Source organism: Carettochelys insculpta, chromosome 3 (assembly GCF_033958435.1).
Source record: "Carettochelys insculpta isolate YL-2023 chromosome 3, ASM3395843v1, whole genome shotgun sequence".
Classification (NCBI taxonomy): Eukaryota; Metazoa; Chordata; order Testudines; family Carettochelyidae; genus Carettochelys; species Carettochelys insculpta.
The window spans coordinates 210,077,011-210,094,862 of NC_134139.1; the positions used below are offsets into that span (position 1 = coordinate 210,077,011).

A 17,852-nucleotide genomic window follows, 5' to 3' on the forward strand; every position below is an offset into this window, starting at 1 on the left:
CCATTGACTACTGAGGGCTCCTCCGGGCCTTCCTGCCTAGACAGCCTGTCGTCCGCCTCGTTCTGTCAGCGGTAATGAGACTGCCCTCGAGGCTCTGGCTTCGTGCCCTGTCCCTTTCCAGGAAAGTCTCCTTCCTACAGGCTGTAACTTGGGCACGAAGGGGAGGCACATGGGAGCTATGGAGCAACCCCCTTTCACTGCATTCCTTAGGGATGGGGACTCCCTGTGCCTGCACCCCAAGTTTCTGCCAAAGTCGTAGCTCAGTTTCATCTCAACCAGCCCTACGCTCACCTGCTTTCTCCCCGCAGGCTCATGCCTCTCCGGAGGAGCAGTGCCTTCACTCTCTTGATATCCACAGGACCTTGGTCTTCTACCTGCGGAGGACAAGACCCCTCAGGCAGTCCCCCAGACTGTTCCTCAGAGCATTAAGGGCAGATCTCCATGCAAAGGGTTTCCAAATGGATTTTGGGGAGTGTTATGCTCTGTCAGTTAATGGGACGGCCTGCACCCCTTGGAGTGAGAGCCCAAGAGCCCACAGATTGACTGTAGACACCCTCCGGGATGTGCCACTTCCAAACATGCGTAGAGTTTGGTGCTTACCTTGGGACACGCTGCATCTGAAGCTGGACTCTGCTCAGGCTGCCTTGTTCTACATGGCTGTCCTCCTTCCCAGCGTTCTAGCCTCCTCCGGAGTCCCCCTCAGTGGAACGCAGTCAGGGTCGCACATGAAGAGGGAGAGGAGTTACTTGTGCATGGAGGTTCCCCATGATGCGGGGTCCCGGCTACGTTGCAGAGCAGATGGATTTGTGATGGAGGAGGAGCCGCCCCTGGCCCTTTATTGTCTGGGACAAAAGCAGGAACTGGAGCGAGGGCCCATGCATGGCCCCCTGGACTCTCCTGCTTTCAGATTCACCTGCTCTGGGCACGCGGCACATGTGTAACCTTTCTGGGGGGTGCAAGTAGGGATGGCGTGTCCGGAAAAACCTCCAGTGACAGGTGAGTGGTCTTCTCCTCTCCTGGTTTTCTGGTCCCCCGACTGAGGGGATTCCCCTGGAACCAGCCTCGCCACATCCGCGGCCAGACTGGGCAGCAGGAGGCCAGTGCAGACAGCTGCAGGCGTTCTGCCCAGCCCAGCAGGGCAGCCAGTGGGACTGTGGGTTTCTCTGCTGCGGTATCTCTGCATGGCCAGGTGCTGTGTGCATAGTCTGAGATGCGGGGGGACGCATAACTCCTGCCTCTCTCCCTACCCCCCAGAACTGCTTCCTGGAGTGCGCCTACCAGTACGATGACGACGGCTACCAGTCCTACTGCACAATCTGCTGCGGCGGCCGCGAGGTGCTCATGTGCGGGAACAACAACTGCTGCAGGTGGGCACAGCACTGGCCCATTCTGGGACCCCCGCGCAGCGCCCGTACAGCCGCTCTGGGACCTCCCCCGCGCAGCGCCCGGACAGCCGCTCTGGGACCTCCCCCTGCAGCTCCCGGACAGCCGCTCTGGGACCTCCCCGCACAGCGCCCGGACAGCCGCTCTGGGACCTCCCCCGGCAGCGCCCGGACAGCCGCTCTGGGACCTCCCCCTGCAGCGCCCGGACAGCCGCTCTGGGACCTCCCCGCGCAGCGCCCGGACAGCCACTCTGGGACCTCCCCCTGCAGCGCCCGGACAGCCGCTCTGGGACCTCCCCGCGCAGCGCCCGGACAGCCGCTCTGGGACCTCCCCCTGCAGCGCCCGGACAGCCGCTCTGGGACCTCCCCGCGCAGCGCCCGGACAGCCGCTCTGGGACCTCCCCCTGCAGCGCCCGGACAGCCGCTCTGGGACCTCCCCGCGCAGCGCCCGGACAGCCGCTCTGGGACCTCCCCGCGCAGCGCCCGGACAGCCGCTCTGGGACCTCCCCGCGCAGCGCCCGGACAGCCGCTCTGGGACCTCCCCGCGCAGCGCCCGGACAGCCGCTCTGGGACCTCCCCCTGCAGCGCCCGGACAGCCGCTCTGGGACCTCCCCCTGCAGCGCCCGGACAGCCGCTCTGGGACCTCCCTCTGCAGCGCCCGGAAAGCCGCTCTGGGACAGCCGCTCTAGGACCCCCCGCGCAGCGCCCGGACAGCCGCTCTGGGACTTCCCCCACGCAGCGCCCGGACAGCCGCTCTCAGACCTCCCCGCATGGTGCTGGGCCAATGGGATGTCAGGACTTGGCTGAGTGCTCTGGGAGCCCAGCATGTTGCTGGGTTAGATACTCTGGGACCCCCAGCACAGTACTGGGCCAGGGAGACTGCAGGTCTCAGTCGGCTGCTCCGGGACCTGTCTCCCCCAGCACACAGCTGGCCCAGCTGCTCTGGGACCCCCGGTGCAGCCCTGGACCACTCCGGGACTCCCCAGCACAGAGTTGGCCGGCCTGGGCCCTGAGCCCCAACAGGGCCAGACTGGGACGCTCAGCAGGGTCCTGCCCCTGCATGTGGGGGGCCCACGGGCCTCATTGGCATTCTACCCCGCAAGGGAGGGGCTGCTGCCGCCCCGGAGGCCTGGCAGTGAGGAGCGCCGACGCGGGGCTGAAGTGTCTCCTCCTGCCCGGGCCTCGCAGGTGCTTCTGTGTGGAGTGCGTGGACCTGCTGGTGGGCCCCGGGGCCGCCCAGGCAGCCATCAAGGAGGACCCCTGGAACTGCTACATGTGTGGCCACAAGGGCACCTACGGGCTGCTGAGGCGACGAGACGACTGGCCCTCGCGCCTCCAGATGTTCTTCGCCAATAACCATGACCAAGAATTTGTGAGTATGTGGCAGCGCTGCCCGGGGTGCCCCGGGGCTGGAGGCAGGGCAGCCCGCCTGAGTCCCAGCAGTGCCTTGCTCCGCGGTGGCCCCTCAACCTCCTCCCCCAGCCCTGCACCCGCCCTTCCACCATCCCTGCGCCCGCCTTTCCCCTCAGCCCTGCGCCCGCCTATCTCCCAGCCCTGCGTCCGCCTCTCCACCAGCCCTGCACCTGCCCTTCCACCATCCCTGCGCCCGCCCTTCCCCCCCAGCCCTGCGCCCATCCTTCCCCCCAGCCCTGCGCCCGCCCTTCCCCCCCCAGCCCTGCACCCACCTCTCCCCCCCAGCCCTGCTCCTGCCCTTCCCCCCAGCCCTGTGCCCGCCTCTCCGCCAGCCCTGCGCCCACGTTCCCCCCAGCCCTGTGCCCACCTCTCCACCAGCCCTGCGCCCGCGTTCCCCCCAGCCCTGCGCCCGCCCTTCCCCCATCCGTGCACCCGCCCTTCCACCCAGCCCTGCACCTGCACTTCCCTCCAGCCCTGTGCCCGCCGTTCCCCCCAGCCCTGCGCCTGCACTTCCCTCCAGCCCTGTGCCCGCCGTTCCCCCCAGCCCTGCACCCGCCTCTCCTCCCAGCCCTGCGCCCGCCTCTCCTCCCAGCCCTGCGCCCGTCCTTCGCCCAGCCCTGCGCCCGCCTGTCCCCTTAGCCCTGCGCCTATCCTTCCCCCAGCCCTGTGCCCGCCTCTCCCCCCAGCCCTGCTCCCATCCTTCCCCCAGCCCTGCGCCTGCAGTGGCCCCGCTGCCCTGCAATGGCAGGTTGGCTCCAGGGGATGGGGCTAAGCATGCCCGGCAGGGCTGCCTGGGCAGTGACTGTACTGTTGGTATTGGTACTCCTTGGTCCCTGCTCAGCCCAGGGGCGCCGGGTCCTGGGTCCAGGCCCTGCTATGGCAGGTGGGCCTGTGGGAGCTGGGCAGGGTCCCGCTGAGCTTCCCCTTGGTGCGGGGCCTCCCCTCTCCTCTTCTGCAGCCAGCGTGCCCACAGGGCAGGTGCCCTTTGGCGCGGGGGGGTAGTTCTGCTCCCTGTGAGCCCAGCCCCGGAGAGCCCCCCTGGGTGAGGTCCCTGCATTGCGTGTGGACCCAGCTGCAGCTAGGCCCCCCAGCCCCGGGAGCTGGGAGCCCAGGCATGTCCCAGGACAGGCTGAGGGGGCGTTCCCCGCGCCCCTGTTCAGGCCGGGCTGTACGTGCTTGTTTGCAGGACCCACCAAAGGTTTACCCGCCAGTCCCGGCTGAGAAGAGGAAACCCATCCGCGTGCTCTCGCTCTTCGACGGAATTGCCACAGGTGGGTTAGCAGGAGGTGCGGCGTGCGGAGAGTCAGGCCTCGGCTGCTGCTGTCCATCTCCCGGCGCACAGTGCCCCGCTTGGGCCCCACAGCCTGGCAGCCCTGCGGGGCAGCTGCGACCCAGCAGCAGTGCCCAGCTCCCTTCGCAGCATGCAGGGGCCGGGGCAGCAGGTCCCAGCGGGCAGGTGTCCAGCAGAGCGGGCTCCCGGCTGGGACAGGGGTTTGGGCAGGCAGCGAGAGCCCACCTGTCTCACAGCTCTCCGAGCAGGGGCAGGGCTTCTCGTGTGGAGGGCGGCCCCCAGCCTCGTCCGGGCGCTGCCGGCCGTGTTTCAGAGGGGGGAGCCCTGGTCGCCAGCAGGGGACTGCGTACTGAGATGTGGGAACGAAGTCAAGTGGGGTGGGGGGTCCCTGAATCTGTGGCCTCTGTAATTCTCAGGGATGCCATGAGCGTCCTGACTGCACCCGACAGCTTCAGGAAGCAGCTGCTTGAGGTCCTCTGTTTTGTGTCGGAGGGGCCAGTGGTCCTGGGTCACGGCTCAGCGCTGAGATGTCTCCCCAGACGCCAGGGCGGGGCTGCGACCACACCCAGCCCTTGTCCAGGAGCTCAGTGAGTCCTAGATCCACAGGCCACAAGGACCCACTGCGACCCCCTGGGCTGACCCGTGCACAAGGCAGGCCACCGGCTGCCCCAGGGGAGCCCCCTGGGCAGAACCCCCGGCCATCCCTTTCCTCTGAGCTCTCGGAAGCTCGTCCGGGGCCCAACACTGACCTGGCTGGCCAGGCCTCTCAGGAGCGGCTGCTCCTGGTGCAGCTGGCCTGGGCCGATGGCGCGTGCCTCCAGGGCACTGGGAGCAGGGCCGCCCGTTGCTCAAGGCGTGACCCGTTCCCTTTGTCTCTCGGCAGGCCTGCTGGTGCTAAAGGACCTGGGCATCCAGGTGGACCGCTACATCGCGTCCGAGGTGTGCGAGGACTCCATCACTGTGGGGATGGTGAGACACCAGGGCAAGATCATGTACGTCGGCGATGTCCGGAACGTCACCCAGAAACACGTACGTGAGCCTGCCGCCGCCTGCCCCACTCGCTCCCCAGCCCCAGCAGGCGTCCCGGCTCGGGCCGCACGCGCCCTTTGCCAGGGTCAGCAGGTGGGGGGCAGAGTGCGCACCTCCCAGCCCCCTGGGGGTGGCCTGTAGGCGTCGTCACACCGCAGCGACAGCCCGACTGGCCGGGGCCCCCGATGGCATCTGTTCTGGCTTCTGGGCTGCGTGGCCTAGTGCCCCGAGACACACAGCCACCGTGAAGTGCAGGGCTGGGTGACCTGTGGCCAGCCTCTGGCACAGGGCTGCGTAGCCTTGTCACCAAATCCAGGGGCTGCCACCGGGGGGGCTGAGCCCACCTGCTTCCACCGGGCTCAGCCCAGGGCGCTAGCAGTGGCAGTGAGCTGCTGGCAGCATGCGGAGTTTACACGAGTGGAGCTGCTGCTGGCTTGCCCCCCGGGCTGCCAGACGCTCTCGTTCTTGTGACATCGGGGCTCCTCGGCGCAGGCGACACCCTGGGTCTGGGGCTCTCCCGCTCACCGCCTGGGCTGCTGCCCTTTGAGCCGAGGGGCAGGACTTCCTCTCCACACAGTGTGGAATTAACCCTTGCCCACCAGTGCGAGGGGTGCACGCCCTATTACGGGACCACTCCATGGTGTACTCGGGGCTGCATGTTACCAGCCATTCACTTTCAGCCAGTCGCCCCTGTCCTGAGCCCAGGACCTCATCCCTAGAAAGGCAGGCGGGCAGGCAGAGTGCAGAACCCCTCACTTCCCTTGGCAGTACCTCACCTGGCTAGTCACTGGCGTGGTTAACAGACGGTGAGCTGTTCCACCTTGGATTGGTCTGCTGTCCGTTTTTAGCGACTGGTACGTGGTCTCCCTGTTTCCATGGTCCCTGGCATTTTCACCCGACAGGCGCCAAGTCTCACGTGGTGGGGCATTTTCTCTGGCCCTTGAATCAGTCATATGGCTCTTTTCTGCCTGCGGCTGTTTCTCAACATCTTTGTGAAATGCGACGCCCCCGCCAGCTGGAGTCAGAACTCCCCACCGCGGCACTCGATGGAAACGAGCCTGCCTTACCACCCCGCCGCCCCTCACTGGCACATCTCTGTGTTACAGATACAGGAATGGGGCCCTTTTGACCTCGTGATCGGAGGAAGCCCGTGTAATGACCTCTCCATTGTCAACCCGGCCAGGAAGGGTCTTTATGGTAGGTGTCCAAGCCGGCCGTGCCTCCCCTCCCACGCTCCAGTGCAGGCTGAGGCAGCTGTCAGCCGCTCACCCCTGTCTCTTCTCTCCCTGCTGCCCAGAGGGCACTGGACGGCTCTTCTTTGAGTTTTACCGCCTTCTCCATGAAGCCCGGCCCAAGGAGGGTGATGACCGGCCCTTCTTCTGGCTCTTTGAGAACGTGGTGGCCATGGGGGTGAGCGACAAGAGGGACATTTCACGCTTCCTTGAGGTGAGGACGCAGCAGCAGGCCCGTGGAAGCCTGCTGGCCTGCCCTAGTGCATGTGGGGGTCGCGAGAGCCCTGAGCTGCAGCAGGGTCTTGCTTCTGGGCCTGGGGGAGTGTCCATAGGCTGGTACCCATCTAGCTGAGTCCTCACTGACCACGTGTGACTGAACCTGGCCTGAGGGGCAGAGCAGGGCCTGCTATATGCACACACACTTGGCTGTGGTCAGTGAGGTGGGTCCTGCTGGGACAGTGCCGGCAAGCAAGCAGGGTAGGAGTCGGGGTGGTGTTTCATGCTGGTGTTTGGCTCTGCTGTGACCTCTGTTGGAATCCTCTGTCCCGCTCTGGTGCCCAGTGGCCAAGGACAATGTGCATATGCTGAAGGGCTCAGAGAAGAGCTGCGAGAAGGGTGGAAGGGTTAGAAAAGCCGCCTTGTAAAGCTAGACTCAGGAAGTTCCATCCAGGGTGGCTCGGTCCAGGCCGGAAGGACCAGCATGAGGAGCAGCGTGTGGCAGGGGGCTCACTGGAGGGCTGGCCAGGGTGGTTTGGTCCAGGCCAGAAGGACCGGCGTGGGGAGCGGCATGTGGCAGGGGGCTCACCAGAGGGCTGGCTTGGGGGGCTTTTTCCAGGCCGGAAGGACTGGCGTGGGCTCGCCGGAGAGCAGAGGCCAGGCTAAGGCGAGCTGAGGTCTGGCCGCGGGAGCCAGGCAGGCTCCCACCAGCGCTGGGAGGTACAGTTTTGACGGTGAGGGTAACTAACCCTGGGAGCAGGCCAGTGGGACTCTGCCGCTGGCAGTTCTTGTAAATCAGCTGGGATGTTTTCTGAGCCGGCTCTGGTGCCGTAAGCGCCGAGGCTGGGATGTTCTGGGCCCTGTGCTGAATGAACTGCTCACCCAAGCAGAGCCCTGCACGCTCTCTGCCTGTGGACCACTGAACGTTTTCAGGAGCTCCTAGTGGGACAGGGCAGGGGGCAACCCTGCCTGGGCTGCTGAGGGAGGGGATCCCTGTGATGGGGTTCAGGGGTCCCCCTGCACTGCACCCGTCTGCTGGCAGGAGTGACTCTCACTCAGCAGGTACAACAGGAGGTTTATTTGGCAACAGATGCCCAGTTTCTCACAGAAGCGTCAGTACAGCAGTCAGAGACAGTCCTTCCAACCTGTCCTGGGGAGAGGAGCCCGAGGGGTGCCCCTCTGGGGTGTAGCTTCCCCCTCCTCAGGCTGGCTGCCTTCCAGCTCCCTCTTCTCTCCAGCCTCCAAGTGCCGCCCCCAATTCAAAACCAGCTCGGCTCCTCCCTCCTCTTTGTTCCGGGCAGAGGTGTTACCTGCCAGCCTGGGTTGTAGCCCCAGGATCATCCTTAGCCACTGGGAGCTGCTCTGCTTGTCTCTCACATCCAGCCTGAGTCTCACACAGGCATCCCCCCCCACTCCATCACAATCCCCACCTGCACCTTTTGTGGGGGTTGGTTGACTAGGAGGGGGGCCCAGTCAGGGCCGCCCTAGGGCCCGCGAGTGGCAGGGCAGCCACCCTAGGAGCACTAGGGCCCAGGAGGTGGCAGGGTTGTGGGGAAGAGGTGCTGCCAAAACAGGGTCCTGACAGCTTCATGGGTCCCTCTAGTCTTCTGTGCCCTGGGCTGACCTGTGCTCCAGCCCTCCTCGTAGTCCCCTGGCCTCAGTTTCACTCCATCCCCATCACCGCCTCCTTCCCCCCGAGCACCCACCACCCTGCCTGGCTGTATGCAGAGCGCCTCACAGCCGGGTCTGCTCCGGGGTGCCAGGGCGTACACAGAGTGCGAGTGTCTGGGCAGCACAGGGCCTGCCGGCAGAGACCCTCCGCTCACCCCCCAGGTGCTGCTCTAGCCTTTGGTTTAACGGAGAGGGGCCAGAGGCTTGGGGCAGCCGCAGGCACTTTCCATGTGCTCCACCGCTGGGTGCGCAGCATGGCCGACCCCAAGCGCCAAGGCTGGGATTCCTAGTGCTGTGTGCGCCACGGGCCTGGGGTGGGGCGCAAGAACCGCGGCTGGCAGGGTGCAGTCTGAGCCCTGGCCCTGGGCAGTCGGTGCACACCCTGCCTGGCTCCGAGTTCCCTCTCGGGCCCTCTCCCAGGCTCCCCAGAGCAAGCAGCCGGTCAGGGCTGCTGAGTGCAGGCGTGCAGTGAGCAGGTCTCTCCCCCCAGGGGCACCTGGCTCCCAACCCCCTGCTGCCCAGACAGCTGCTCTGAATGGAATCCAGGCTGCACCACCCCACCCAGCTCCCGATGGGCTTCCCAGCGGGGAGCTTTTACCGCCCTCAGGCAAGCCTCTCCTTTCTCAGTCCCCGAGATCCCCTTCGCCCTCAGCTTCCTGCCTGGCCCTGTGCGTAGTTCTGTGCACGAGCCAAGGCGGGCAGGGTTAGTCCTTACGCTTGCCCGGCCGGCCAGCCCTGGCTCATGTCTCAGGGCTCCCTGCAGCGAGGCACTGGCTGGCTGGGAATGCAGTGCCCAGAGCCGGTGACAGCGTCCGGAGCCACGTGGATTTGTGCACCCGTGGGTCTGCTGTCTGCTGGCAGTGCCTCCCTCCTCTGGGCCACTGGCGCTGTGAGCTTCTGTTCCACAGACTCCCCCCCCAGCAAAATCCTGTGGGATGTTTGCCCTTTGGACAGGCATGCTGAAGGAGCGGTCTGTGTCCTTGCAGTACAGCGGCATCGCAGGGCTGTTTGCAGTGCTAGAGGCCTCTCAGAAAGTTTTGTTTGGAGCAACAGTGCAACATCCCAGCATCGTCCCGGGGCTGTGTTTGGTTGGGGAGCAGTTTTGGAGCATTGTCACGGAGCTGCGTGGGCGGATTCTGCTTCAGCGTTGTCGTGGAGTTCTCTTGGGGGGAAGCAGCTGGGAGTGGTGTTCAGGGGTTGGATGCAGTGTTACAGCACCTGGAGAGCTGCTCCGGGTGGGTGTGATTCAGTGCTGCACCTCTGCCGTGGTGCTGTATTGGGAGTCGGGGTGCAGAACTGCTGCAGGGCACCCCCGGCAGGGAGCTGTGTTTGGTGTTGGGATTCGGGGTCACAGCATGGGGGGAATTTGGCTGGAGAAGTGTGATGCAGTTTTGGGGCCCTGTCAAGGAGCTGTGCTTGGGCTCTGCCGTGCAGTGTTACTCCAGTGTCAAGGAGCTGCGCTTGGGCTCTGCCGTGCAGTGTTGCTCCAGTGTCATAAAGCTGTACTTGTGCTCTGTAGTGTAGTGTTACTTCAGTGTCATAGAGCTGCACTTGTGCTCTGCAGTGTAGTGTTACTCCAGTGTCGTGGAGCTACACTTGTGCTCTGCAGTGTAGTGTTACTCCAGTGTCGTGGAGCTGCGCTGGGGCTCTGCCATGCAGTGTTACTCCAGTGTCGTGGAGCTGTGCTTGGGCTCTGCCGTTCAGTGTTACTCCAGTGTCATGGAGCTGCGTGATCAGGCTCTCGCGCACTTTGATACAACGGTGGTGCTTTGTTGGGAGTTGGGCCGCATTGCTCCAGCACTTGTGTGTTGCTTTGTTTGGGAGCGTGGGGACCCGGTATTGTAGCGCTGTCACTGACCTATTTTGGGGGCTGGGGTGCAGTGTCAAAGCACTGTCACACATCTGGGTTAGGAGGGTGCAGTGTGGCAGCACTGAAATGAGTTTGGCCCTGTGAGGCCGTGTTGCCGCGCTGCCCTGGAGCCAGGTGCGGGCTGGGATGCAGGATTGCCGCGCTGCCCTGGAGCCGTGTGAGGGCTGGGATGCAGGATTGCCGCGCTGCTCTGGAGCCAGGTGCGGGCTGGGATGCAGGATTGCCGCGCTGCCTTGGAGCCGTGTGAGGGCTGGGATGCAGGATTGCCGCGCTGCCCTGGAGCCGGGTGCGGGCTGGGTTGCAGGATTGCCGCGCTGCCCTGGAGCCATGTGAGAGCTGGGATGCAGGATTGCTGCGCTGCCCTGGAGCCGGGTGCGGGCTGGGATGCAGGATTGCCGAGCTGCCCTGGAGCCGTGTGAGGGCTGGGGTGCAGGATTGCCACCCTGCCCTGGAGCCGTGTGCGGGCTGGGATGCAGGATTTCCGCGCTGCCCTGGAGCCGGGTGCGGGCTGGGATGCACGATTTCCGCGCTGCCCTGGAGCCGGGTGCGGGCTGGGATGCACGATTTCCGCGCTGCCCTGGAGCCATGTGAGAGCTGGGATGCAGGATTGCCGCACTGCTCTGGAGCCGGGTGCGGGCTGGGATGCAGGATTGCCGCGCTGCCCTGGAGCCGGGTGCGGGCTGGGATGCAGGATTGCCGCGCTGCCCTGGAGCCGGGTGAGGGCTGGGATGCAGGATTGCCGCGCTACCCTGGAGCCGTGTGAGAGCTGGAATTCAGGATTGCTTCGCTGCCCTGGAGCTGGGTGTGGGCTGGGATGCAGGATTGCCGCGCTGCCCTGGAGCCAGCTGCGGGCTGGGATGCAGGATTGCCACGCTGCCCTGGAGCCGTGTGCGGGCTGGGATGCAGGATTGCCGCGCTGCCCTGGAGCCGTGTGCGGGCTGGGATGCAGGATTGCCGCGCTGCCCTGGAGCCGGGTGCGGGCTGGGATGCAGGATTGCCGCGCTGCCCTGGAGCCGGGTGAGGGCTGGGATGCAGGATTGCCGTGCTGCCCTGGAGCCGGGTGAGGGCTGGGATGCAGGATTGCCGCGCTGCCCTGGAGATGGGTGCAGGCTGGGATGCAGGATTGCCGTGCTGCCCTGGAGCCGGGTGAGGGCTGGGATGCAGGATTGCCGCGCTGCCATGGAGCCGGGTGCGGGCTGGGATGCAGGATTGCCGCGCTGCCCTGGAGCCGGATGAGGGCTGGGATGCAGGATTGCCGCGCTGCCCTGGAGCCGGGTGCAGGCTGGGATGCAGGATTGCCGCGCTGCCCTGGAGCCGGGTGAGGGCTGGGATGCAGGATTGCCGCGCTGCCCTGGAGCCGGGTGCGGGCTGGGATGCAGGATTGCCGTGCTGCCCTGGAGCCGGGTGCGGGCTGGGATGCAGGATTGCGGCGCTGCCCTGGAGCCGAGTGAGAGCTGGGATGCAGGATTGCCGCGCTGCCCTGGAGCCGGGTGCAGGCTGGGATGCAGGATTGCCGCGCTGCCCTGGAGCCGTGTGCAGGCTGGGATGCAGGATTGCCGCGCTGCCCTGGAGCCGGGTGCGGGCTGGGATGCAGGATTGCCGCGCTGCCCTGGAGCCGGGTGCGGGCTGTGATGCAGGATTGCCGCGCTGCCCTGGAGCCGGGTGCGGGCTGGGATGCAGGATTGCCGCACTGCCCTGGAGCCGAGTGAGAGCTGGGATACAGGATTGCCGCGCTGCCCTGGAGCCGGGTGCGGGCTGGGATGCAGGATTGCCGCGCTGCCCTGGAGCCGGGTGAGGGCTGGGATGCAGGATTGCCGTGCTGCCCTGGAGCCGGGTGCGGGCTGGGATGCAGTATTGCCGTGCTGCCCTGGAGCCGGGTGCGGGCTGGGATGCAGGATTGTGGCGCTGCCCTGGAGCCGAGTGAGAGCTGGGATGCAGGATTGCTGCGCTGCCCTGGAGCCGGGTGCGGGCTGGGATGCAGGATTGCCGCGCTGCCCTGGAGCCGGGTGCGGGCTGGGATGCAGGATTGCCGCACTGCCCTGGAGCCGTGTGCGGGCTGGGATGCAGGATTGCTGCGCTGCCCTGGAGCCGGGTGTGGGCTGGGATGCAGGATTGCCGCGGTGCCCTGGAGCCGGGTGCGGGCTGTGATGCAGGATTGCCGCGCTGCCCTGGAGCCAGGTGAGGGCTGGGATGCAGGATTGCCGCGCTGCCCTGTAGCCGGGTGAGGGCTGGGATGCAGGATTGCCGTGCTGCCCTGTAGCCGGGTGCGGGCTGGGATGCAGGATTGCCGCGCTGCCCTGGAGCCGTGTGAGAGCTGGGATTCAGGATTGCTTCGCTGCCCTGGAGCTGGGTGTGGGCTGGGATGCAGGATTGCCGCGCTGCCCTGGAGCCGGGTGCGGGCTGGGATGCAGGATTGCCGCGCTGCCCTGGAGCCGGATGAGGGCTGGGATGCAGGATTGCCGCGCTGCCCTGGAGCCGGGTGCAGGCTGGGATGCAGGATTGCCGCGCTGCCCTGGAGCCGGGTGAGGGCTGGGATGCAGGATTGCCGCGCTGCCCTGGAGCCGGGTGCGGGCTGGGATGCAGGATTGCCGTGCTGCCCTGGAGCCGGGTGCGGGCTGGGATGCAGGATTGCGGCGCTGCCCTGGAGCCGAGTGAGAGCTGGGATGCAGGATTGCCGCGCTGCCCTGGAGCCGGGTGCAGGCTGGGATGCAGGATTGCCGCGCTGCCCTGGAGCCGTGTGCAGGCTGGGATGCAGGATTGCCGCGCTGCCCTGGAGCCGGGTGCGGGCTGGGATGCAGGATTGCCGCGCTGCCCTGGAGCCGGGTGCGGGCTGGGATGCAGGATTGCCGCGCTGCCCTGGAGCCGGGTGCGGGCTGGGATGCAGGATTGCCGCGCTGCCCTGGAGCCGGGTGCGGGCTGGGATGCAGGATTGCCGCACTGCCCTGGAGCCGAGTGAGAGCTGGGATACAGGATTGCCGCGCTGCCCTGGAGCCGGGTGCGGGCTGGGATGCAGGATTGCCGCGCTGCCCTGGAGCCGGGTGAGGGCTGGGATGCAGGATTGCCGTGCTGCCCTGGAGCCGGGTGCGGGCTGGGATGCAGTATTGCCGTGCTGCCCTGGAGCCGGGTGCGGGCTGGGATGCAGGATTGTGGCGCTGCCCTGGAGCCGAGTGAGAGCTGGGATGCAGGATTGCTGCGCTGCCCTGGAGCCGGGTGCGGGCTGGGATGCAGGATTGCCGCGCTGCCCTGGAGCCGGGTGCGGGCTGGGATGCAGGATTGCCGCACTGCCCTGGAGCCGTGTGCGGGCTGGGATGCAGGATTGCTGCGCTGCCCTGGAGCCGGGTGTGGGCTGGGATGCAGGATTGCCGCGGTGCCCTGGAGCCGGGTGCGGGCTGTGATGCAGGATTGCCGCGCTGCCCTGGAGCCAGGTGAGGGCTGGGATGCAGGATTGCCGCGCTGCCCTGTAGCCGGGTGAGGGCTGGGATGCAGGATTGCCGTGCTGCCCTGTAGCCGGGTGCGGGCTGGGATGCAGGATTGCCGCGCTGCCCTGGAGCCGTGTGAGAGCTGGGATTCAGGATTGCTTCGCTGCCCTGGAGCCGGGTGCGGGCTGGGATGCAGGATTGCCGCGATGCCCTGGAGCCGGGTGTGGGCTGGGATGCAGGATTGCCACGCTGCCCTGGAGCCGTGTGCGGGCTGGGATGCAGGATTGCCGCGCTGCCCTGGAGCCGGGTGCGGGCTGGGATGCAGGATTGCCGCTCTGCCCTGGAGCCGGGTGCGGGCTGGGATGCAGGATTGCGGCGCTGCCCTGGAGCCGGGTGCGGGCTGGTATGCAGGATTGCCGCGCTGCCCTGGAGCCGGGTGCGGGCTGGGATGCAGGATTGCCGCGCTGCCTTGGAGCCGTGTGAGGGCTGGGATGCAGGATTGCCGTGCTGCTCTGGAGCCGGGTGCGGGCTGGGATGCAGGATTGCCGCGCTGCCCTGGAGCCGGGTGCGGGCTGGGATGCAGGATTGCCGCGCTGCCCTGGAGCCGTGTGAGAGCTGGGATGCAGGATTGCCGCGCTGCCCTGGAGCCGTGTGAGGGCTGGGATGCAGGATTGCTGCACTGCCCTGGAGCCGGGTGCGGGCTGGGATGCAGGATTGCCGCGCTGCCCTGGAGCCGGGTGAGGGCTGGGATGCAGGATTGCCGCGCTGCCCTGGAGCCGGGTGAGGGCTGGGATGCAGGATTGCCGCGCTGCCCTGGAGCCGGGTGAGGGCTGGGATGCAGGATTGCCGCGCTGCCCTGGAGCCGGGTGCGGGCTGGGATGCAGGATTGCCGCGCTGCCCTGGAGCCGGGTGCGGGCTGGGATGCAGGATTGCCGCGCTGCCCTGGAGCCGGGTGAGGGCTGGGATGCAGGATTGCCGCGCTGCCCTGGAGCCGAGTGAGAGCTGGGATACAGGATTGCCGCGCTGCCCTGGAGCCGGGTGCGGGCTGGGATACAGGATTGCCGTGCTGCCCTGGAGCCGGGTGAGGGCTGGGATGCAGGATTGCTGCGCTGCCCTGGAGCCGGGTGAGGGCTGGGATGCAGGATTGCCGCGCTGCCTTGGAGCCGGGTGCGGGCTGGGATGCAGGATTGCCGCGCTGCCCTGGAGCCGGGTGCGGGCTGGGATGCAAAGTTTATGTTGAGTGTTTGCTCACGTCCGTTCCAGTGCAGGTGCGGAAGTGTCGTGTGCAGCGTTGCTGGAGGTTTTCCCCTGGTGGAATCAGTCAGGCAGGGTGTAGAGGCACCTGCCATCCCACCACCCCCTCTGCTCCGTCTCCCTCTCCGGGATGGTCCCTGGCGTGGTCTTGCTCTCCTGCTCTGCAAGCGACACTCGGTGGTTTCTGGGAATCGACTGTAGCTCACGTGTCAATCCTTGGCGTTCCCGAAGCTGGCAGATGGAGTTGAATACTTGCAAGCTCCTTCCCTGCTGGGCTTACGGCCAGGGCCCCGGGGCTTCTAGCAGGCTGTCGGCTGCCCCGAGCCATGCTGGAAAAAGCCCCACACACCGGCTGCCTGACGTGCTTGGAGAAGGGCCACTTGTGGGGGGAGCCTGGGTCTGTCAGCATTGCAAGCCAAGGCTGAGAGTGAAGAAGCCAGTAGACTCCAGCGTCTCCCAGCGGGCGCGGCACTTGGCCCTTCGTTGGAGCCTGGTCCAGCACCTTCCCTGCCAGCACTGCCCCAGCCTCATCCAGAGAGGCGCAGGGGGGCTTGGGACGCCTGGGACACCCACGTGACAGCGACAGAGCCACCAGGCTGTCAGCCTTGGCTGCCGACCCCACGCCCCGTGGTTGAGGCCAAAGAAGGGGAAAGGGTCAGACGGGGCTGATCCCCTGCAAGGGAAAGCACAGCAAGGGCCACGATGGGCCACGCTGGTGGCATAGGGGGAGCCCAAGAGGGGATACAGCTCTGGCCATACCAGCTACCCTAGAGGCATGTGAGGCCTTCCTGAGCCTTCCCAGAGCCAAGGCCCGTGGAAGGCAGCTCCAGTGCCACAGGGTCCCATCCCGCGGAGCCAAGTGCCAGGCTGACACCGCTCGGCATCTCGCTCAGCCTCCTGGGGCTTCACTCCTCACTCAGGGCACTGACCCCAGGCCCTTGACAGGGCGCTCCAGGAGCTCTCCCGCCTCTGCCGTGGCAGTCAGGGTGCAGGTCCCGATCCTGGTTATCTGCAGGGCACTGGCCTGCTCTTCTGTCCACATGATCCCCTCACACTGTGCCATCTCCCCAGCCAGCAAACTTTCAGCTTGTGGTGCAGCCATCTTCCCACGCGCCTCGCGGAACGCCAAAGCACCACCTGACGCGTTGCTGCGCAGCCTCCTGCACTGGAATTGGCAGGAGCCAGCCCTGAGCCTGCCGCTGCCCCTAACTGCCACCCAGACCCCGCTCCCCAACCTCCTTTCTGGAGCCCCCAAACTCCTCCTCGCAGCCCCATCCCAAAGCCTGCGCTCCCCCCACCTGGAGCCCCAGCCTGGGCTCCCCTTCAGTACCCTGAACCCCTCGTTTTTGGCCCAGGCCTCCATGCCTTTCCCTGCAGGGCTGTATGTGGCTCACAACTGAGTTTTTTCTGGCGGCACGGGGGCTGATACAGAGAAAGTTCTCCACAGCTGCCTTAAGACCATTCCTAAAGGGGCCCCACATGGTTCACCAGTCCAGCGGGTGTAAAATCTGCAGGAGCTGTAAACCCAGAGTGGAGAAGGAGCAGGATTCTCAGCTGAAGGTCTCCTGATGGAGTCGACCTTCCGCCCCAGTCACCCCATGCAGCACTGGTCCTAGCGCCGGGAAGTTGGAGGCACAGTGTCCTGGCGTCGGCGTGGGAGGTTTCAGGGCCAAGGAAAGATTCAGCTAAGGTGCCTGGCACCGGGATCCAGCCCCAGTGGGAAAGAACTGGTGGGTGTGCCCCTACCAAGGCATTGAACCCTGAGGTCACCAGTGGGGTGCATCCCATGTGGGGGACACCCAAATTCGGGCCTGCCTATGCTGGCACAGTTGACTGCAGCCTCACAGGGAGGCCCATCAAGTCCAGTCTTGGTGGAATCCTTGGTGCGGGTGGTGTTGGAGGAGAACCTGGATCCTCCTCTCCATGCCAGACACATCAGAGACGGGGCAGGACCCAGGTGCCATACTTCAGCAGCCCCTTTTCCCTTCCCTCCATGCCTGGTTTTCTTTGATACATGCAGCCCACGTGCATTTCAAGACACACCCACTGCCTGTCCCAAGGGACCGAAGAAGTAGCGGGTTGACAGGTCCCAACATACCACCAGGGGGGAACCGCCAGTGACGGAGCCCACAGCACACACTCCTGTATTGGAATGGACCTGAGCAACACAACCCAAAGCACAACATCAGAAGCAGTGTTACAGCACTTCTGTGCCGCTGCGTTAGGGTTTAAGGTGTCACATTGCACCACTGTTTGAGGTCTGGGTTGCGGGGGCTGTGATGCATTCTTCCAGTGTTGTTGTGGGGCTGCGGTGGGGTGGGGCCATGACAGTGTTCCAGCCGGGTTGTGGAGGTTCGTTGGGCCTGGGATTCAGTGTTGGAGCACTGTCGTGAAGCTGGGTTAGAGGCCACGCTGCAGCGTGGGGCTGCATTTGGAGTCTGTGGTGCCGTTTACGGCACCTTTTTGGACCTGTGTTGAGCACTGGGATAGGTGCAGTGTTAGAGCACAGCCATGGAGCTGCGTCGGTGGGCTGGCATGTAGTTTTGCAGTACTGGGGTGTGTGACGCTGTGTTGTGACGCTGTCATGGGGGTGTGCGGGGGGCTCCTGTGCAGCGTTGTGGAGCTGGGGGTGGCTGCGATGCAGTGTTAGGGAGCTGAATTGGGGTTGCATGTCGTGATGCAACCGTGTCATGAAACTCAACTGGGGTTTCAGATGCAGTTCTCAGAGCTATCTTGGAAGTGCACTAAGCGGTGTGGTGCTGTGTCAAAGCGGTATCATGGGGCTGCGATGCAGGGTGATGAAACTGTCATACAGGTGTGTTACAGGCTGGGATGCAGTGTCTCAGCACTGTCGTGACCTGTGTGTGGGTGGCCAAGTTCTACAGGCATGTGAACAATAAACAGGTTATCAGAGACGGTGTGGGGCCATTACTGGATGAGGGAGGTAACCTAGTGACAGATGATGTAGGAAAAGCTGAAGTACTCAATGCTTTTTTTGCCTCAGTCTTCACAGACAAAGTCAACTTCCACATGACGGTCCCAGACGATGCAGTATGGGAAGGTGGAGGGCAGCCA

At 65.6% G+C, this 17,852-nt stretch overlaps 1 protein-coding gene across 4 annotated transcripts in view; it reads left to right on the forward strand.

The window, feature by feature from the left end:
* DNMT3A (DNA methyltransferase 3 alpha) overlaps window positions 1–17,852 on the forward strand; it is a 234,181-nt gene that overhangs the window by 205,617 nt on the left and 10,712 nt on the right. For all 4 annotated transcript variants that reach the window (XM_074991537.1, XM_074991538.1, XM_074991539.1 and 1 more), the window contains 6 exons: window positions 1,255–1,367; window positions 2,571–2,754; window positions 3,982–4,066; window positions 4,970–5,115; window positions 6,222–6,312; window positions 6,413–6,561. In XM_074991537.1, coding sequence (XP_074847638.1) covers window positions 1,255–1,367; window positions 2,571–2,754; window positions 3,982–4,066; window positions 4,970–5,115; window positions 6,222–6,312; window positions 6,413–6,561 — 768 coding nt within the window. The remainder of the gene's footprint in view (window positions 1–1,254; window positions 1,368–2,570; window positions 2,755–3,981; window positions 4,067–4,969; window positions 5,116–6,221; window positions 6,313–6,412; window positions 6,562–17,852) is intronic.